Source organism: Camelina sativa, chromosome 10, assembly GCF_000633955.1.
Source record: "Camelina sativa cultivar DH55 chromosome 10, Cs, whole genome shotgun sequence".
In the NCBI taxonomy this organism is placed as follows: domain Eukaryota; kingdom Viridiplantae; phylum Streptophyta; class Magnoliopsida; order Brassicales; family Brassicaceae; genus Camelina; species Camelina sativa.
The window spans coordinates 4,053,096-4,071,917 of record NC_025694.1 but is presented as its reverse complement, the minus strand read 5'-3'; the positions used below and the strand labels follow the sequence as shown (position 1 = coordinate 4,071,917).

Sequence of the window (18,822 nt, the reverse complement as noted above, 5' to 3'; positions counted from 1 at the left end):
TCATGAGAAGCCAGTGAAGATCTTATCGCCTTTGAATCGATCAACTGAAACTCAAACCCTCTCGACTCTTCGTTTCTTCTCTAGGGTTTCAGTATTTTGTCTAGATCGTTTCATCTCCTCGTGGTTAATATTCTCTCAACTCTCCAGATTTATTACCATTTACCCGGTTCTAATTCTTGGTCTCTCTTCTCATGCAAATAATTAAAATAGCAAATGAATTTGACAACTTTTTGTTTAAGCCAACAAAAATCATCAATTACATATATGCCCAAGTAAGTAAAATAACATGAACTGAAGCAAGACCGGATCAAACCGGGTAGAATATTTCAAGAGCAAGCGATGCTACCGGAGAGGATCTTGAGGTCGAAGCTTGTGTCCCATACGTACTTGAAACTGAAGTCATGGAACGCCGAGTCTTTGTAGAGGAGACAAGTATCACCGGACTTGGATACCACGGAATCGGGGATGGGAGTGACCGACTGGAAACCGACACATGACATCGTTGTGCCAGTGAAAAAGCAGGGAGACGAATTCATCACTTTCACTTCCCACTCCGATTTGTTCTTTACCATTTTCCCGGTCTTCGATTGTTTCACCGAAAGGCTCTTGAGAGAATAAAAATCACCGGCGTCAGACCCATACCCTAATTATATTCCAAGGAAAAGACAAATTATTGTCTGATTAACAACACTAGATGAGAATAATATGAATAAGATAATCGTGTTCACTTACGATATACGTACCTTGGGTGACAAAGGCAAAGAAGAGAACGAGGCAAAGGAATTTGCAAGCCTTTGTTGCCATTGCCTGATCTTTCGATGATCTAGTAGAGATTTTAGAAAATGTAGTAATTAGTCAATATATGAGTATCAGTTGTGATTCTAGTATTTATATAGGGAAGGGAAGGGAAGTAAGTAGGGAACCATTGGGTCTAATAAGATAAGAATCTATGAGAAAGTGCCACTTGTTTGTTATAAACATCTATAGAAGTCATTTTCTATGTTTTTCACCGTTTGACTGTTTTTTTTTTTTTTTTTTTAATTTATTCGCATGTTTGACCTGAATAACCCTCTAAACACTAAAATTATTCCAAAAATAAAATAGAACGCCTACCAATCACTTGCTTCATATCTCCAGTATTAACATAAAGTGAATTGAAAAATTAACAGAAAAGGTAAGCAATAGTATAAAAACGAGTATCTTTATTAATCCTTAAATCTAATGATTAGGACAACAGTTAGGTAAGTATCATCAGTTTCATATACCGAAGGAACAACAAAACAAACATGAAACAAAACCGAATCAAACCGAAAAAGACGGGTAGAAATTAAATTTAAGGGCAAACGATGACGCCGTCGATGACCTTGAGGTCGAAGCTGGTGTCCCATACGTATTTGAAAACGAAGTCCACGTGCGGGAAGATGAAATTACCGGCGTTGAGGAGACAAATGTCTCCTGTTTTCGACAACAACGAGGTAGGGACGGGTGTGACCGATTTGAAACCGACACATAACAACTTTGTGTACTGGAATTTGCACCTAATACAAGGGTTCGTCACTCTCACTTCCCACTCCGGTTTGTTCTCAATCATTTTTCCGGTCTTCGATTGTTTCACAGATAGGTAATTTAGATGACAGTCCCCATACCCTTCCAAATTTCCCAAGGATAAACAAAGTTATATATATTAATTTCCTTTATGTAATAACAAAGATAAATTTTCTTTTTAATTAAATAATATATATATATAATACGAATTTGATACTATAATATAATTGTGTTTGTATGAATAGTGTATATAAATATACCTTGGTTGATGAATGCGAAGACTAGAACAAGGCAAAGGAGTTTGCAAGCGTTTGATGCCATTGTTTTGCCTTCTTTGGAGTTTTTTTTCTCAAAGAATTTTGGAAAACGTAGTAACTATGAGTATTGTGGTGGGTGTTCAAATGTGAAGTTCGTTTTTTTTTATAGGGAGGCGTTGGTGTTAATTTATATATTACAATTTTTTTTTGGATAGTCATGACTTTAACTTACTTGTTGCAATTTAGTCATAACTTATGGTATGAAAATAGAAAACCTATGGTATGGAAACTAATAATTTTGTTTAAAGGTTTATTCAATCATTAAGTTAAAGTTATTGCCTTTGTTTTGTTAAAAGGTTGAAGCTAATGCTTTGACCGCAATGTTTATTTGAGTCAAAACTATTTTGGTAGGATTCTGAATTTGAAGTACAAATTTTGAAGTACTTTTCTTTGTTGTAAAAAGGAAGTATATTTATATCGTGCTTAAAATATTTTTGTTGTAATATTCGAGTCCACCTCCACCATGTAATATTTTCTGTACCGATCCAAGTCGTGTGTTGAACTTCTTCGGTTATGTTAAACCAGTTGAATAACGCATGAAATTAGGCAAATGAGAGCCGGTCGTTTTTGTTTTATCAGCAAGTTTTAAAATCTGTTTCACTTTAAATTTAATTGTCATGTTTAGAACTTTAAATTCATTAACACATTCAAAAATTGAAGTATGAGATATTCGGTTAAAATTTGAATTATATTGTCATTTACATCTACACTATTATTACTATTTTGATATTAATAAAAAGAGTCTTCTCAGAGATTGAGCTAAAATGGACGGAGAAATATTAAACAACGAAAAAATTATACTTCATTCACAACTATACCATTTCCCCATTTTCTTACTCCAAAGCTCAAGGGATGTGTCCTAATCACAAACTGTAACAAATGGCCTAATCATACTCTCATTCTAACAAAACGAATTATAAATTTGGTATTGGGTCCAAGAACTTGCTTCAAAGAGGATCGAAGCACCATGAATGCAATGAGAAACCGTCGTGTCTTTGCTCGGGGACAAGAGGATCAGCTATGCATCGATCATGCCATGGAACATACTTTTTCTGCAAAATAAACAGATTTACATTGGTTGTAAATTTAACAAGCTGCTGCTAAGACCAAATGATTTGTGGCCTAACATCACAAAACAAAACCTAAGCATTCTTCAGTTAATCATGAGAATAATTTTTGTGAGAGATTTTAGTATTCACACCTTGTCTTGTGCTGCTGCAGCAAAGGCGATTGTCGTCTATATATGTTGCCTGGACGCCAATCATCCATGATCCAATTGTGGTATCATCAAACGCATATGTCTTCAACAATCCACTACATTTATATGTACACCGGGGCAAAATATAAACCATGATTATGAACTTAGGTTTGTGTGTGTGACATATATACTCTTTGTGAGACTAAATCTTCTGCCAAATTGTGAAACCTCACCTGTTTATATTGATATACTGAGCCAGATTTTTGGAGAGTATCACAAGCGAACCAGTTGCATGACGGAAGTACCTATACAGACCGAATAAATAAATTGAGTAAACACAACACAGGTCACGAGGGCTTAACATAAACTAGAAGACTTCTGAGGTACAAGACACTTACGATTTGTCATCCCCAAATTTCCACCACTCAGGCTCATACCATTGACTTCCCCTGTATACCACCAAGAAACCACCCATACAATATGAGAATGAGAATGTTAATTGTCACAGCTCAGAAGTCTCAATTATGTGAACTGAAGATAGTAGAGAATATACGAACTCTTCGGTAATCACATCTCCAGACTTCATGCACCCAATGTAAGCACCATCTTGACCACGGCGGGTTTCAAGAAGCCCAATCATCCCCTCTGTTATATCGAAAACATGTCACTCAAAGACATCGTTGTTATCCTGATTGGACCAAACATAGCTTTGCAAGACAAAGACATGAAAGAGAAAGTATTACCAAGATCTAGGTTTACGTTGTCATCAACTTTGACATAAAACTCTGCATCCCAATTCTGAACAGCAGCACTGTAGAAGAACTTCACTTTCCTCGGTAACTCTTCTTGGGCTTCCTCGTGATTCTCCTAAAAATCCATCATATTTCGAGAGAAAATATAGATTGGAAGCCACATCAGTAAGACGAAATTTAAATAAGCAGGCAACAAAAAGAAGCAAGCGAGTTATCGTTACTTACAAGAATCAAAAAGTCTTTAGTTGTACGATTTTCTTCGTCAATTTTCCTATCTAGGCTATCACCTCGGTTAGCACTGGCAATTTATAAAGCATTAACATTAGACCGTGAAAAACTTTGCAATTGAAAACAAAATTCTAAAGAAATGAAGACTAAAGTGAGTAGGAAAACCTCCGACCAATCACAAAGCGTATGACAACTCCTCTTTCCTCAAGTTTTTTCAGAGCATCATCTAAAGAGAAGAAAGGTTTCATAAGAGAAAACTTATGTATTGTATCAAACAAAGCAGGTGATAATTCTACCTCGTGGCATCCAAGAGCCTCTAAACTTATTGCGCTTCAAGTGACTTCCAAAGCCTGTGTAAACTCCAATAACAGCAAGCATCTTCTTTTCTGAAGAAGAGACACTTTTCTGGTTTTTAAGATAGCCTTCACTCTTTGCCTGTGCCAACTCCATTTCAGTTTCAACAATTCTCCTCTCAAGATCTCTATTAAACAGTTACATTTTGTGTTAGTCAGTACATGCAGAAGAGAAATAACATACAATCAGAAGAAAAAAAATCAACTTACTTGCATCCAAGGACCACAAGCTTGTCCTCGACCGTAAGAACCTTAGGCCTCTATACTCCACAAACAACATGATCAACATTGAAGACAAAAACATTTACCTAGTGAAAATGAATCATCTCAAGGGATACTAGTTTCTAACTTTCTAAATTCAAAAGAGGCACAAGGAATGACCAACCTGATCATAATTATTCTTAAGCACAGTATTGAGTGCTGCTCTGTACTGCGCATCTTGCCATAACCTAATACAAGTAAGAAACAAACACCACCATAATAGAGATCAGAATCAACTGATACCGATCCAGGGATAAACCCGAAAAACACATTGCAATACAGTTATATCTGAAATTATAGAAACTAGAGAAATCTAGCATCTGCGAGATCTATGAATCTATCAACAACAACGAACAAAAGCAGTGTTCTATCACGATGACGATTCTTAAAACTCTAATAATTCGATTCCGGGATGCAATTCGAAGGAAAAATCTAGAATCACTGAGATTTTTTTTTTTTTTTTTTCACTCCGGAGAAACAAATCAATCGGAAATAGAGAAAAGAAAGAAAAAAACGCGACGTACCGGCCAGCGACGTAGAGCCAAGCAAGGCAAGAGAAGAAGGCTAAGATAAGAGAGGGCTTGGAGTTATTCTGAGACTTGGACGACCTACCTCGCCGGTCTGATTTAGCTGAGACCGTCGTTGGTAAGCTCTCCATCATCTAAATCCACGACGAGAGGGAGAGATACAATTTTTATCAGATTCGAAATCGAGAAAGTGAACAAGGAAAGTTAATAGATAAGAATAATGTAGCTTTGGATTTATGTTTCCTTGTTCGATTTCTTTTTTGGATTTTCTGTAAGTGTTTTTTTCTGTTTGGCAAAGGAACCGTTTCTTCGTGGTCGTCGGCGATCATCATTACGATTTGAGGTGACAAGAAAACTGTTTTGAACACTCTGATGCATTCAGAGTGTTACGATCATCACGATACACAACTCAACAAACATACATCGGAAGGGTTTATAAAAATGAAAAATTGTGGAAACATGTAAATTTTATTTTTGATTTGAATAGTAGGATTCGTGTAATGGACTTAAAACATTCTAAACCAAAAAATAATAGAAGAGAGCAATTCATTCAACATGAATAAAAAGACAAAAAAAAAAAAAAAAAAAAAAAAAAAAAAAAAAAAAAAAAAAAAGAAAAAAAAAAGAAAAAANATACAACTAACCAATCTTGTAAACCCAATGTTAGATCGCTTTCAGGAATTTGCTGTCGCTAATTTCTTCCAAGCCTATCCTGGAAACTTGTTTTTAACTCTTTTTACCAAGTTCAAAAAACCCTTGTGTCTTGGGACTGTTGGTTAACGCTGCTGAAGAAAGAACTATTAGCGGCTAGCTGGCAACAAGCTAGAGAGTGAAGGCACTCCTTGGCTTCTCATCTGCTCTTGTGCGCTCTTCATTTCTTCTGGATCTGTTTATCACACATACCAACAATTAGGTTCAGTAAAGGTTTAAAGAGCTCTTAGAGATTAGGTACGCTGTGAACTGCTTATGTTTGTTACTGTCGCAATTGATTGCTACTGAACAGAGCAAGATCCACAAACCGGTTTAATGATTGCAAATTATCAATACATGGATTCAAGTGAAGGGTTAGAGAAGTGTACCTATGTTTTCCATCAACTTGGGCATTAAGAACACAACAACGACCATGAATCCCACCATAAGACCCATTGGACTTTTCGCAATTGCCATAACGTTGAAAGGCTCTCGCATCTGCAAATAGTACATGATCGATCAGACAACAGGAGAAAGAAGCATATATAGCTAAAAACTAAGCAGCTACAAACAAGAAGAAGACAAAGTATGAAGTATTCACCTCGTAGTATTGCTCTGCTCGCAGTGGCTCCAGAACCAGCTCAGTAAGACTCCTCCTGGTTTCTGTTAGTGTTGCTTGAACCTTGCCATGATGTCGAGCACTAACATCAACTCGCACCTTATTTAAATCATTGATTGACAAATGAGAATTGAGTTCTTTAAAAAAGATGAAATCATAGAATATTGCAACTAAAAAACTCTTACTGGAGAAAAGAAGTAGCCCATTGCATTAACTTCAATCAAATGAGTCCCAGCTGGCACTTTGTGGCTTAGAAATTAGAGAAGTAAAGGAAAAAAGAAACTCTTGTTTTCACAACACAATACAGTATCAAGTTTTCTCAATCTACATCTAGCAATATAAATACCAAAAGCTACAGATGACGTATATGAAAGATGTCTAAGGAATCAATTAGTAGATGCCATGAGTAAATAACCTAACATATAAAATTTAAACATACTACAGGAAATATTATTTGAAGAAAGAAAAATAGGATACAATGTGAAGTATCCATCGGGCCTGAGGAAAGTAACATTCTGTCCACCATTGAGTACAACTTTGATATTTGAGAATTTTGCTGCATGACCAATCACAGTGCCTGCCATAATAACTTCAACATTAGTTTGCAAAAAAAAAGAGAGTAGTGAGGCTATTACATAATGGAAACGAGATGGAGTTTAAAGTCTCATGTAGTTAGAACTTTAGAATAATAGGAAGCACTCAAAGACAATAATGACAGAAACTACATTGTCGAAAAAACAGTACTCAAACTAAAAAACAATGATGATATTCCAAAAACACTATTGAAAAAAAACAAATGTATCTGCTCATATCAATGAGCAAACACTACTCTTAAGCCAGTCTACTTATCGAGATGTCGTACTACATAGCAAGTTCCTACATTGAAAACTCCCCAATGGGACTGTAAGGCATAGAGGGAAATATGCATACAGAATTACTATAGATCTACCCTAGTTTCTCACTAGGTGACACTATATAAAGCCACGGATATACATCAGAAGCGTAAGATCAATTACACAAAGCAAACACACACATAATACCAGTGGAAGCTGCAAAACAGCTAGGAGTAATAACAGCCACTGATCTGCTATTTAGACTCACAGATTTATTAGAAGAAATAAGTTGTAGTAGATAGTTGGATTTTTTCCTTTGAACAATGCCATGAAACCGGAGGCTTAGAAAATCAGATAATTGACAGATAAACCCCAAAAAGATAACAAATTGATTAAATCTAAACTGAGTAATTGAAGAATAACTACAAGGCAAAGGAAGAAACTTACTTGCTGGGATCCTTACTCTACCCGTGATCGTGTAGCTATCCTCAGACCTGTATGAAAAAGGAAAGAATGAATTTAACAGCTGAATTCAAAGATCAGCAAAAGCTGGTAAATTTACTAATATCCTTAGATGTATTAAAATTTCATCAAGTAAGTAGATCAAATTGAAATCAAAGTTGCAAAAATCATCAACCCAAAAGCTTAAAGAAGGTATCACGATCACTAAACCACGAATTAAGAGGCTAATGCTAAAAGGATATAAAAGCAGCTACTAAAGCAGGAAAAAAACACATCAAAAGCTCTCTATCATCAGCTCAGCTGTAACGCAGGTAAAAAAAAAAAATCAAAATAAATTTAGAAGATTTGTAGGATGATTGAAAGATTTGATTACCCAGATGAGATCGGAAGATTGGAAGCAAAGAAGCAGAAGAAGAGGGAAATATGGCAGACGAAGAAAGCGAGAAGGGAAGTGGATCTAAGAATCGGCGCCATGGTCGTCGTCCGCAGATCGTCCAAAGCCAAAAAACGACCAGTTTATAAATCGTCCGATATCAGGAGAGAAGAGAACAAAACAGAACAATAATGCGAACTAAACCTTCTGACGCTGCAAGAAGGTTTTCGCTTTAACCAAACGTTTAATGTGATTGGTCCTTTGTAAATTGTGGTTAAGCTAACAAACCGGGTTTTATAACTTACCTCCAATTCCCTTAATACAAACCATCAGTAGTGTTTTTTGAAGGTCTTTCGATCATAGGAATTGGTTAGTTTTGATATCTAAGAGCGAGTCGAATCATATATATCATTCTTTCATATTTTGCTCAATAACAGCTCTCTGGTCAAAAACGTTGTTTGAAAGTGCAAACACTGTCTATTTCACTTGGGAATCAAAAACGTTGGGGTAATGATCTAATCATATTCTTATCTTTCATTCATTAAACAGGGAAAATCCCCTTTTAGCTTTCAATTCAACCAAGAATCTATGACACATTTCTCTACCCACAAATACCACATACAAAAAAAGAAAAAAGAACAAAGAACAAAGAATCATCCTGCTACAAACCAAGCTTCTTTGAGAACAAGTCCGATATGTTAGCTATTACGAATCCAGCAAACACCTGAAAACAAAAACACAAACGTTTCATTCTTGAGCATCAGGAAATTATTCCTCTTCTCATATTTTGATAGAACATGAGTAGTTACCTGAGTAGAGCCAAGAATGTATATTGCGGAGTAATGACGACCATGAATCATCATGTCAGCAACCATTGCAAGCGGAATTGTGAGAGACATGCCCAGTGTTGCTACCAGCGGAGTCGTCCACACCACAGAAAGTGCCCTTTTGATTACAAAAAAAAAGTACGAAAACAGATGAGTAATTCTCTAAACATTTACACACCTCTTTCTAGGAGCTAGCCTATCAATAAACTAGAGACTTGTAAATATCAAGCTGACAACATAGAATCATTGAAACGTACCAAAAATAGTCAGAGAGGACACTTCCAACAAAACCGTTGGCTAAGACAACTTCATCAACTTTTACAGAGTGTGGTATCGTAAACTTGGGTTCGATCCCTAGTGCTGTCAATGGCCACACTGAAACAAACAACCAAACTTTTGATTAAGACACAAAACGTTTCGGATGATGCACTTGCAAAATTGAATAATATGGGAAGATATTAGTATACCAAGCCACCAGAGCGCAACAAGTGTGAACAATCCAATGTATCCAAACAGCTTTTGCACATCAACCCCTTCTCCTTCTTCACCGGCAAACTTCTTAAGAAGCACTGTGTTGTCAATAAAAGAAGGGTGGCCACGAGGTTATCCTCCCCAACACACAAAATCTTTTGAATCATTAAAGGATCAAAGTGCAAAAACATTTTCTAACCTGTAAATAGTCCATAAGAGACTGCAGAGAGAAGCCCAAAGAGATCTCCCATAAGGGACCGTTGCCCGTTGCTAAACACAAATATCAACTGTACGTTAAAAAAATATGGTTGATGAAGTTGGACAACTCATGTAATCAAATGAGACAATTTTGAGCTATCACTTATGAATTGAGAGACATACCCATTCTTTCACTTTCCAAGATAAAACGTCAGAAAAAGATGCATGGTGAAAGAGTTAGGATGGGAAACTTACAGTGACGAATTTAATTGCGAATCATCAGCAGCCCAAGTTTTCCCAAGCGTCGTCATGACCACACCCGCCATGCTGACAAATACAGCAACTACTTTCGACAGGTTCAAAGTATCTTGGCCCAAAAAGACACCAATGAAAAGAGTAAACAGTCCCGAGGTTGAAGACAATACAGTAGTACTTGCCACACTCGTACGTGCCAGAGCAGCATTGGACAGATACTGTATCATCAAAAACAGCAAACAGATATCATTACCAATGGTTACAAGAAGACACTTTCAGGCACTATCAAAACAATAGACACAGCAAAGGGAAAAAAAAACACACCTCTGTCACAAACCAAATAGGTGCGAGGTAAAGCCCGTACATTGCAATCTGCTTTGTAGTGATAGCTTTCCCATGTTTCAGAGTCTGCACTTCATCTTTACCTCTAACACCGATCAACGGCCTCTCATCTTCTTCGTGGGAGGAAAGGTGTCCCTCACTATCTTTCTTAGTCATAGTCCCTTGAAGTCCCATTTCAATGATTTTGTGCCTCAAAGGAGAACCAAGCTCAACAGAAGAAGACCCGTCGGCCAAAGAAGGAACTTTATTGGTTTTGGAAGAACGTCGATCTAAATACCGACAAAACCAGTCTTTGAGGAATGCAATGGGAAGGTAAACAATCATAAGAGAAGCTCCAAGGTATGTGACTGCAAATGGCTGCTTATAGGCTGTAAATATATCCTGGTCAAAATTGAAGTAAAAAATCATTCAATAAATATATCCAAAGCTTACACATTTTTAAACAGAGATCTGAATTTGCATTTTGAGTATGGTTCATCTATTCTTAATATAGAATCAAAACTCTCAACCCCACCAATTTGAAGCTCGAAGAACAATGAGTTGGAAATTGGATCCAGATAATTAAACAAATCCAAACATTCAAAACCTCGAAAGAATCAAGCTTTCAAAAGAAAAAAGGGGGAATTTAAAGAGGTTAAACAATTCACCTGAGTAACTTCAGCAGAGGTGACCCATATGATAACAACAGTGCCAATCAAGAACAAACCAGCTTTGTATCTCCAACCCATCAAAAAAGGTTTTAAATTGAAACCCAGAAACGAAGAAGATCCAGGTGTTTCAGTGGATCAATACGAAGAGATCTGCTCTTTTAGATAATTTGACTTCAAAACTGATGACGAGGGATAAAGGGAGGGAGATTGGATTAGAAGAGGCCGAGGAGGACGTGAATCGAAGAATGAGGTGGAGTGAAGAAGACAAAAAGGGGAAATCCAGAGACGACGAGAAAATTGACCATCTCTGAAGACAAAAAAAATTATTAAAACGCAAGGAAGAAGAAGAAGAAGAGTAACCGCGAGGGAAGGAAGGAGACGCTGAGGGAAAGCGTTAGACAAGGAAAAAAACATAACACATTTATTATTTATTTTATTTTTATTATTTTCTGTAAGAAAAAAAATAAATTCCCAAATTATTTTGTAAAGAGTTTAATTGGTTTTGTCCTAAATAAAAAAGTAAAGACTTTAATTGGACTGTATACTTTTCGGAGGCGTGATCTAGCCGTCTTTTTTTTTTTTTTTTTTCCTGTTTTGTAACGATATTTAAACCGTAAAGTGTACGTATATAGGCTATAGCGTAAAAATTTGTAATAATATGTCATATATATCGGGGATAAATTCCATGTTTTAATTAGTAAATACATTATTCAGACAAGATGTTGTTCGACCAAAATTGATCTTAAAATTATAGAAATGCAAATTATTTTTTTTTTGTGTAATAAAAATTTTAAAACTTACATTATTCTAAGATATCTATTCTATAAGTTATTTATTTTGCTACTATTAGGTGGCATGACAAGATGTCAAGTTGGTGAGAGAGGTGCGTCAGGCCTTAACTCATACCTATATTTTATTTTATCTTTTTCTCCTCCTGTCTTTCTTTTCTAATAATTTACTTACATTCGATTCTGATCAAACTTATGGATGTGAGACTATTTTGCATACGTAGGGTCAAACATGTACAACAAACATCATTTAACTACCGGCAGAGAAACCAAAGTGGCAGATGTATCCCAAATTGGATAATGTCATTTTATAGAGGTTCAAAAAGCCTCCAAACATTAGATCGTAATAGGATGAAAACAAAAAAAACGATGTACCAGTAGTCATTCTTTACATCCGGACCCCGATTCAGATCCATGATTTAAAATAATGAACAAATCCCTTAGCAGAAGATTATATGAGAGGAAGTCACATAAACAAGAAGAACATGACAAGTTGTATGAACATATCAGACGAAACAAGCCTGTTCACTTCCCACTATGTATAGAACGTGATGACAACAAAAATTCACACAGCTTGCAAGGCAATGAGCTTTTACAGTGCTCTATAAATAAGAATACTTCATATAAGTGTGAGTTGAAAACATAAGGATTTTAAGCCCCATGAACAAGCCCGAGGAAACAGGAGGCTTACAATCAGATTGAGGTAGAAAAAAAGTGGCAGCAACACACAGAACCGGGATGGATTCCTTAAGAGATAAAAGCACTTAAATGCAAGATGGTAGAGTAGGTCCATGGCAGAGAAAGGCCACACCGATGTATATGATCACCAGTAGTAGTAGTATTAAGAGAACCCTGCACGACACAAACAGGGTTAGGAACAATGTTCCATTCTTGACAAATTCTCACTTGAGATCTTGTTCATAAAAGGCACAATAAACAAATGCCAAAATCCTTATGTTTCGTTTAAGAGTAAAATTTTACGCAAAGGATAAGTTTTCTTCCATTTCTTCAATACTTGACATTAGAAATGTGGAACTTGGGGGTTGTTAAAGCACTTTACTTGCCATTACAAATGTGAAATTTGGCGGTTAGTAAAGCACTTCACTTGCCATAGCTTAATGGGTTCTTAGGTCATAACTAGTTTTAGCATAATACTGCAAATTGGTCAATTTCATGGATAACCTATAAAATAATGTTAAGGTATATTAGGAAACATACGTGAGCTTGCAATTTCTCCACCAGACGTTGCTTCTGAAACGACGAGCTTGCTTTCTGAAACGGAATGTATTCCCCTGCATATTGGCGGTTTTATCGACAAGAAGCTCCAAGCGTTCACCTCTATCTAGAACTTTGTCAATGTTCTCTATCATGACACCCCGCACCTGTCCAAAGCCAAAAAGAACGTATGCCAACGGTAAAGCCTAGATTCAGAACCAAGTCATTTATACAAATCCAAAACCAGATTTAACTTTTAAAGAGAAATTCTAGACCTGATTCATTTCACCCTTAATACGATTAATCCTATCTGCATTAGGATCATTAGAGTAATACTCAATCTGCTGACTGAGAACTCTAGAGAATTCGTCATTCATGGCATAAGCTTGTGCTGTATGAACAGCCCTGGCATAAGTCCGTACGAACCTCTGGTGAATATCCTCAAGAAACGCAAAAGGAATACTCCCTGAGAAATTACATCTCAATTGTAAGAACTTTGTAAGATCAAATTCACACACACATCAGGAAACAATATCAGAAAGATCATTCAGACAAAAGGCCCAATTTCACACCAGAAAGAAAAAAGGATCAGACTTTGAATTCCACTGTGACCAAAAAAGATCAAAACTTCCTAAAACTAATTAGCCATAGAAGCAGCAGCTCAAGATTCGAGAAACACATCGAAAACATAAAGGGTGTGGGAAAAAAGAAGAATAAAGGGAGGAGATGGAGGAGGACGTACTTCCGGCGGTTTCTTCAGCCATACAGAGAACGGTGAGGCCATCGGTGCGTTTAACGTGAAAGACGTAACGATCCTGAGAGTAGGAGACGTTGCTGTCGTCGTTTCCAGGGACCTTCTCAAGGATCTGTTTGGCGATGTTGCTGGCATTCGTAGCCGTGGCGCTGAACTCGGAAAGAACGACCGTACCACGAGCCACGAGAGCGTACAGAATCGCCATATCCGTGGATCCCTCCTTCTCCTTTGCCGAAATCAAAACAAGGTCAACGAGGGGTTTCCCGCGGAAACAGAGCCTGCAAAAACGAATGAATGGATCGGTGGATGGATCAATCAAAGAGAGGAGAACCAATTAGCTCTTTTTTCACCCTTTCTGCTGCATATTATTGAATCTCTCTCTCTCTCTCTCCTCTTTCCTCTTAGAGTTTAGCTGGAGCAGATTTTAAAATTATATATTTGATAGCTACGTTGATATATACAAAATATATTTTTTTAATCGATATAAGGATCAAAATTAAATTCACATATTTTATCGAATTAATTTAGTTTTAGTAAGTAGAATTTTATAACTGTAACATTTCTATATTTTTTCATTAAAAAAAACCAAATTGTAATATTTTGAATTTTTGATGTTTAAATATATGTTTTTTAAAACGTATAAATTTATAGATAGGAAGGATATAATATTTACATGTTATCTGAAAGAGTTTGTGTTGTTTACCAAATTATTATGGAGATTAGTTGTGTTCAAATGCTTAGATTGATATTTTAGATGAATGATTTACAGAGTATATATAGTCTACATACTAGGGTTTAACTTATAGATAATTACAATTAGATTTTTCATATATACACTTCCTTATACATCCCCTCAAGATGAAGGCAGTTGTCTGACGTCAATCTTGGATATTAGTTCTTCAAACTTTGGACGTGGAAGAGGTTTGGTTAAAGCATCATCAAGTTGATCGTGAGTGGAGACATGAGCGACGCGCAGAACCCCAGATTAAATGAATTCACGGACAAAGTGGTAATCAATAACTCTGTGCTTCATGCGGGTATGAAAAATCGTATTGGCATATAAATACGTTGCTCCCACATTATCGCAATATGGAACAGGTGCAACCAGTAAAACTATGCCCATTTCAGATAACAAAGAACAAATCCAACGGAGTTCGGAGGCAGCATTGGCAACCGCTCTGTATTCAGCTTCCGTAGACGACCGGGAGACACTGCGTTGCTTCTTCGAGGACCATGAGATCGTACTAGCACCAAAGTAAACGATGTAGGCGTTCGTAGATGTGTAGGTATTGTGAGCTCGACCCCAATCAGCATCTGAAAAGGCGTGAATAGTAAGAGTAGCATCTGAGCAAAGAAAAATACCATGAGACTTGGTACCAGCAAGATAGTGGAGGACATGCTGCGCCGCTTGCCAATGTTTATCCGTCGGCTGATGCATAAACTGTGAGAGACGATTGACAACAAAAGCTATATTCGGCCATGTGAATGACAGATACTGAAGACTACCGATGACAGCTCGATATTCCTTCGCATCAGAAAGAGGAGTACTAGAATCAATAGTAAGGTTCGGCGACGTGACCATCGGTGTGGCAACTGGTTTGGCATCAAGCATACGAGTTTTGGTGGGTAAATCAATTATATACTTACGTTGCATCAAATGCATATCGCGAGAAGATCGCGTGGCCTCGATTCCCAGAAAATAGCTCAATGGACCAAGTTTTTTTAGAGAAAACCGTTGTGCAAGAGCAAACTGAAAAGCCTGAACAAGAGAGGGAACTCCAGTAATAATAATATCATCCACATAGACCAACACATAAATGTAGTCATTGCCGTTGTGGTAGATGAACAAGGAGGTATTCGCGAGTGAATTTTTGAAACCGGAGGTTTGTAGAAACGTCTTCAGTTCTTGGTACCATGCGCGAGGTGCTTGTTTCAACCCATATAACGCTTTGTTCAGCTTGCAAACATATTGTGGGTTGTCTTTGTCCACAAAGTCTGGTGGTTGCGAGACATAGATCTCTTCCTTTAGAGTGCCTTGAAAAAACAAATTAATAAGATATTTTAAAGTGATACAAATTAGTTTTTCTTTAGACCTCTTCATCAACTTTTAAATAATAAGATATTTTAAAGTGATACAAATTAGTTTTTGTTTAATCTTTTGAGGTTTTTTTGTGTTTTTTTTATTATTATGTATATTAAACCAGAAAATGGTCCATTTCCTTTCGGTTAGGAATTTTTTTTGCTCTAAATCAGATTTCGGTTTTCGAAATTGATATCTTTTGAAAAAAGAAGAAATAAAAAGCAAAGATAATGGCAGAAAAAAATGAAAGTGACGTGGATAATGAGCTGAGCCCAACTAAACAAAATGTTATACTTATTAATGAGCTCTGATCATAAAATCCAACTCAAAACCAAAACGTGGTACACGAGTCACAGAGACCCAAACCGAACGAATCTTACGGGAAGAAGAAGGTGCCAGGTGGGACATATATTTATATATATATACATAATATATACACGGTAAGCTTCGCGCCTCCGTCAAATCACGTGTTGTTGTTTTATATCGGCTTTTCCGTTAAAATAGACGTCAGAACACCGCCGTTAATCGCCGTGGTCCGTGAGGATTCAACCCCAGAGAGAAAGAGAAGACCCTGAGAGACGCCATCTGTTCCCTTCTTCTTCTTCTTCTTCTTCTGTGTCCTCTCTCTCTCTCTCTTCTCGATCTGACGACGATCCTCATTCATAAACCCTACTCTTCGATCTTAATCCTAAGATTTCTGATTGGAATTGCGGTAATTTGAGGTTTTCCCGATCGGGAAATTAACTGGCTCGATCCGCGTCTCTGATTGGTTCTGATCGGAATATCAGATTCTGATTCCGGAGAACTGGAGAGATAGGTAGAGTTAAAGTAGGTGGTGATGCAGAGACGGAGTCCGCCGAAGCATAGGCATGACGGAACATCGCCGCTTCCATTGGGAATGGATTGGAGTCCTCCCCCGCGCAAATGGGTGAGTTCTTACTTATGTTTCCATAATTCGATACTTTAATATGTTGTTTATTTGGAAGCTGCAAACTTTATTATCTTCTTTTTTTGGCGCAGAATGGTAGAGATACAGTATGGCCTCATGATCCACGAACCGGATGGAGTTATTGTGTCACTATACCTTCATGGATTGTTCTTCCAAAGTCAAGAAACTCAGACCCTGTAGTGGTAATCTACTTTACTGAATTTGTCATTTGGAATCAACAAACTTAAACATGATCAATGGAATTAGCTCTAATGTGCTGCTGAAGAGTTTTGTTGTTGTGTCATAATTATTTAGTTGAACTTGCTTACATATATTTTAGTGGAACAGTTTTACAGGGTTCAAGTAAGTTTGCAATCCCCTGAAGGTGTTACCACAATGCGAGGAGTGTTGAGAAGATTTAATGATTTTCTTAAGCTATTATCCGATGTAAGTATTTCTTCTCCTTCAATATAAGGGTTATATACTACCTCTCTGTATGATTAAATGTAATGTTGTTGACGGTATGTGTACGTTCATGTTTTCCTTACAGCTTAAAAGAACATTTCCTAGAAAAAGTTTTCCGTCAGCTCCTCCCAAAGGGCTCTTGCGTATGAAAAGCAGAGCAGTGTTAGAAGAGGTATGCATTTTTTAATTGAATGAGATAACTTGTGTAACTGCTGTTATGCTCAATATCTTTTCTGTTTAGTGCTATTCTTTCCCCTTCCTCCAATTCTTCCCAACCAAGATTAAGTACGAATAATGCAGATTAATGGTAGACTTCATGTGTATAAATATATGGAAAGCCATGTCCCAACAGAAAAATTACAATTATTCGTGCAAACTATTTGTTTCACAAGTGATAGTTGTGACCTTGTTGCAGAGAAGGTGCTCTCTTGAGGAGTGGATAACGAAGCTATTATCTGATATAGAATTGGCAAGAAGTGTCGTAGTTGCATCCTTTCTTGAACTAGAAGCTGCTGCTAGGTCTGGTATGAGCTATTACAGTATGCACTTAAGTCGTGCATTGGTCAGTTCTGTAATATGTGATTACTGTCTAACATGATCTTGCTTTTCAGCATGCCAAGATGTAGATCAGAATGCCTCTGATGCAAATAATGATAGAAATAGCACAAGTTCCTCTCCTTTGGTTCACCCAAGTCTGAGCTTGTTTCATGCGGGTGGGAGTTCTCTCACATCTGACTATGGCAGTGATACTGCTTATGAAACATCTGAGCTTGGATCTCCAAGTTTAGGACAGGATGATATTTCTGAAATTGGCACCGAAGATCTAACTCTGGATGAGGATATTACAAATCCAATAGAGAAGCTCGTTAACTTCAGCATGTCCAACATTGACGAGGGACTTTCAATGAGCCAAACTATTCTTGAGCAACTTGAAGACTTTCCCAAGCATAAAGCTCGCTCAAGATATGTCAATAGTATCCTAGGGAAGGATGTGTATAATGGAAATGCTTCTAAAGGTGTATTTCTTGCTAACAATGGCTCACGACTTCTTTCTGAACCAGAATCATCCCACTCAGTAATGCATGATAGAAAGCTTTCTGTTGAGAGTGCTGATGGGTTTGCTCTACACACTGGTGAAACATCAACACCTGGTCTCCTAAGTTCAAGCAGTGATAGCTACCTGGATCTACGCCGAGGTCCTGCTGTATCACTTGGAGCTGGGCTTGCTGGTAACTCGGAGAGGCAGGGTAGTGCACAAATAGTTCTTCCACTGGAGCTGCGGAATAAATTGAACAGAATTTTGTTAGCCACGAATGAGAGACTTGTTAATGCAAAAACAGATATGGAAGATCTTATAGCAAGACTAAATCAAGAGATAGCGGTGAAAGATTACCTGAACAAAAAGGTACAATTAGAATAGTAACATCGACTGCTGTTTTTTTTTTCAATTTTAGTTCTAAACATCCGTATCTTATTAATTTTTCTTTGGAGGGAATGGTAGTGTTGTAATGCTGTTTTTACTGCTCAGGTTGATGATCTAGAAGGGGAACTTGAAACTACTAAGCAGAGAAGCAAAGAGAACTTGGAGCAAGCTATTATGAGCGAGAGGGAAAGATTCAATCAGATGCAGTGGGATATGGAAGAACTTAGACAAAAATCTTACGAGATGGAAATGAAGTTAAAATTAAGAG

The 18,822-nt window shown here is 37.1% G+C and overlaps 8 protein-coding genes across 8 annotated transcripts in view; 1 reads left to right on the top strand and 7 right to left on the bottom strand.

Moving 5' to 3' along the window:
* Nucleotides 208-867, bottom strand: LOC104716976. Its single transcript, XM_010434470.2, has 2 exons — nucleotides 744-867; nucleotides 208-643 (listed from the first exon to the last, which is right to left on the bottom strand). Exons 1-2 carry the CDS (start codon nucleotides 802-804, stop codon nucleotides 327-329), a joined length of 378 nt encoding a protein of 125 aa, XP_010432772.1. The 5' UTR covers nucleotides 805-867; the 3' UTR covers nucleotides 208-326.
* LOC104716975 lies at nucleotides 1,228-1,955 on the bottom strand. The gene is made up of 2 exons (XM_010434469.2): nucleotides 1,806-1,955; nucleotides 1,228-1,647 (listed from the first exon to the last, which is right to left on the bottom strand). Exons 1-2 carry the CDS (start codon nucleotides 1,864-1,866, stop codon nucleotides 1,334-1,336), a joined length of 375 nt encoding a protein of 124 aa, XP_010432771.1. The 5' UTR covers nucleotides 1,867-1,955; the 3' UTR covers nucleotides 1,228-1,333.
* On the bottom strand, nucleotides 2,573-5,606 carry LOC104716974 (hydroxyproline O-galactosyltransferase HPGT2-like). The gene is made up of 12 exons (XM_010434468.2): nucleotides 5,179-5,606; nucleotides 4,779-4,842; nucleotides 4,604-4,653; nucleotides 4,337-4,521; nucleotides 4,206-4,266; nucleotides 4,038-4,110; nucleotides 3,804-3,927; nucleotides 3,618-3,705; nucleotides 3,459-3,509; nucleotides 3,294-3,365; nucleotides 3,064-3,176; nucleotides 2,573-2,914 (listed from the first exon to the last, which is right to left on the bottom strand). Exons 1-12 carry the CDS (start codon nucleotides 5,313-5,315, stop codon nucleotides 2,892-2,894), a joined length of 1,041 nt encoding a protein of 346 aa, XP_010432770.1. The 5' UTR covers nucleotides 5,316-5,606; the 3' UTR covers nucleotides 2,573-2,891.
* On the bottom strand, nucleotides 5,821-8,358 carry LOC104716973 (ER membrane protein complex subunit 7 homolog). The gene is made up of 7 exons (XM_010434467.2): nucleotides 8,159-8,358; nucleotides 7,771-7,817; nucleotides 6,968-7,067; nucleotides 6,676-6,739; nucleotides 6,473-6,589; nucleotides 6,261-6,369; nucleotides 5,821-6,067 (listed from the first exon to the last, which is right to left on the bottom strand). The coding sequence occupies exons 1-7, from the start codon at nucleotides 8,257-8,259 to the stop codon at nucleotides 5,982-5,984; spliced, it is 624 nt and encodes a 207-aa protein (XP_010432769.1). The 5' UTR covers nucleotides 8,260-8,358; the 3' UTR covers nucleotides 5,821-5,981.
* LOC104716972 (uncharacterized transporter C405.03c-like) lies at nucleotides 8,667-11,305 on the bottom strand. The gene is made up of 8 exons (XM_010434466.2): nucleotides 10,899-11,305; nucleotides 10,234-10,632; nucleotides 9,910-10,127; nucleotides 9,656-9,726; nucleotides 9,453-9,554; nucleotides 9,243-9,360; nucleotides 8,968-9,103; nucleotides 8,667-8,882 (listed from the first exon to the last, which is right to left on the bottom strand). Exons 1-8 carry the CDS (start codon nucleotides 10,977-10,979, stop codon nucleotides 8,820-8,822), a joined length of 1,188 nt encoding a protein of 395 aa, XP_010432768.1. The 5' UTR covers nucleotides 10,980-11,305; the 3' UTR covers nucleotides 8,667-8,819.
* On the bottom strand, nucleotides 12,108-14,079 carry LOC104716971 (vesicle-associated membrane protein 711). The gene is made up of 4 exons (XM_010434464.2): nucleotides 13,647-14,079; nucleotides 13,180-13,370; nucleotides 12,908-13,071; nucleotides 12,108-12,541 (listed from the first exon to the last, which is right to left on the bottom strand). The coding sequence occupies exons 1-4, from the start codon at nucleotides 13,861-13,863 to the stop codon at nucleotides 12,454-12,456; spliced, it is 660 nt and encodes a 219-aa protein (XP_010432766.1). The 5' UTR covers nucleotides 13,864-14,079; the 3' UTR covers nucleotides 12,108-12,453.
* On the bottom strand, nucleotides 14,644-16,146 carry LOC109126803 (uncharacterized mitochondrial protein AtMg00810-like). The gene is made up of 2 exons (XM_019230655.1): nucleotides 16,077-16,146; nucleotides 14,644-15,692 (listed from the first exon to the last, which is right to left on the bottom strand). Exons 1-2 carry the CDS (start codon nucleotides 16,144-16,146, stop codon nucleotides 14,644-14,646), a joined length of 1,119 nt encoding a protein of 372 aa, XP_019086200.1.
* LOC104716970 overlaps nucleotides 16,109-18,822 on the top strand; it is a gene marked incomplete in the record, with an annotated part of 5,164 nt that continues 2,450 nt past the window's right edge. Inside the window, 7 exon segments of the mRNA XM_010434463.2 lie at nucleotides 16,109-16,666; nucleotides 16,759-16,869; nucleotides 17,015-17,113; nucleotides 17,217-17,303; nucleotides 17,547-17,655; nucleotides 17,743-18,536; nucleotides 18,660-18,822. Coding sequence (XP_010432765.1) covers nucleotides 16,577-16,666; nucleotides 16,759-16,869; nucleotides 17,015-17,113; nucleotides 17,217-17,303; nucleotides 17,547-17,655; nucleotides 17,743-18,536; nucleotides 18,660-18,822 — 1,453 coding nt within the window.

Excerpts from the sequence above, each read along its gene's own strand:
- LOC104716976 (XM_010434470.2), bottom strand. The coding sequence starts at position 804 with ATGGCAACAAAGGCTTGCAAATTCCTTTGCCTCGTTCTCTTCTTTGCC. Across the intron at positions 644-743 it reads CTTTGCCTTTGTCACCCAAG|GGTATGGGTCTGACGCCGGT; the intron begins GTACGTATATCG and ends GAATATAATTAG.
- LOC104716975 (XM_010434469.2), bottom strand. The coding sequence starts at position 1,866 with ATGGCATCAAACGCTTGCAAACTCCTTTGCCTTGTTCTAGTCTTCGCA. Across the intron at positions 1,648-1,805 it reads CTTCGCATTCATCAACCAAG|GGTATGGGGACTGTCATCTA; the intron begins GTATATTTATAT and ends GAAATTTGGAAG.
- LOC104716974 (XM_010434468.2), bottom strand. The coding sequence starts at position 5,315 with ATGATGGAGAGCTTACCAACGACGGTCTCAGCTAAATCAGACCGGCGA. Across the intron at positions 4,654-4,778 it reads TTAAGAATAATTATGATCAG|AGGCCTAAGGTTCTTACGGT; the intron begins GTTGGTCATTCC and ends TGTGGAGTATAG. Across the intron at positions 4,267-4,336 it reads AGGCTCTTGGATGCCACGAG|ATGATGCTCTGAAAAAACTT; the intron begins GTAGAATTATCA and ends TCTTCTCTTTAG.
- LOC104716973 (XM_010434467.2), bottom strand. The coding sequence starts at position 8,259 with ATGGCGCCGATTCTTAGATCCACTTCCCTTCTCGCTTTCTTCGTCTGC. Across the intron at positions 6,740-6,967 it reads CCCGATGGATACTTCACATT|CCACAAAGTGCCAGCTGGGA; the intron begins GTATCCTATTTT and ends CTAATTTCTAAG. Across the intron at positions 6,068-6,260 it reads CAAGTTGATGGAAAACATAG|ATCCAGAAGAAATGAAGAGC; the intron begins GTACACTTCTCT and ends TGTGATAAACAG.
- LOC104716972 (XM_010434466.2), bottom strand. The coding sequence starts at position 10,979 with ATGGGTTGGAGATACAAAGCTGGTTTGTTCTTGATTGGCACTGTTGTT. Across the intron at positions 9,727-9,909 it reads TCGCAATTAAATTCGTCACT|CAACGGGCAACGGTCCCTTA; the intron begins GTAAGTTTCCCA and ends ATTTGTGTTTAG. Across the intron at positions 9,555-9,655 it reads CTCTTATGGACTATTTACAG|TGCTTCTTAAGAAGTTTGCC; the intron begins GTTAGAAAATGT and ends TTGACAACACAG.
- LOC104716971 (XM_010434464.2), bottom strand. The coding sequence starts at position 13,863 with ATGGCGATTCTGTACGCTCTCGTGGCTCGTGGTACGGTCGTTCTTTCC. Across the intron at positions 13,371-13,646 it reads GGCTGAAGAAACCGCCGGAA|GGAGTATTCCTTTTGCGTTT; the intron begins GTACGTCCTCCT and ends GTAATTTCTCAG. Across the intron at positions 12,542-12,907 it reads TGGAGAAATTGCAAGCTCAC|GGTTCTCTTAATACTACTAC; the intron begins GTATGTTTCCTA and ends TGTGTCGTGCAG.
- LOC109126803 (XM_019230655.1), bottom strand. The coding sequence starts at position 16,146 with ATGTCCCACCTGGCACCTTCTTCTTCCCGTAAGATTCGTTCGGTTTGG. Across the intron at positions 15,693-16,076 it reads CTCTGTGACTCGTGTACCAC|GCACTCTAAAGGAAGAGATC; the intron begins GTTTTGGTTTTG and ends TGTTTTTTCAAG.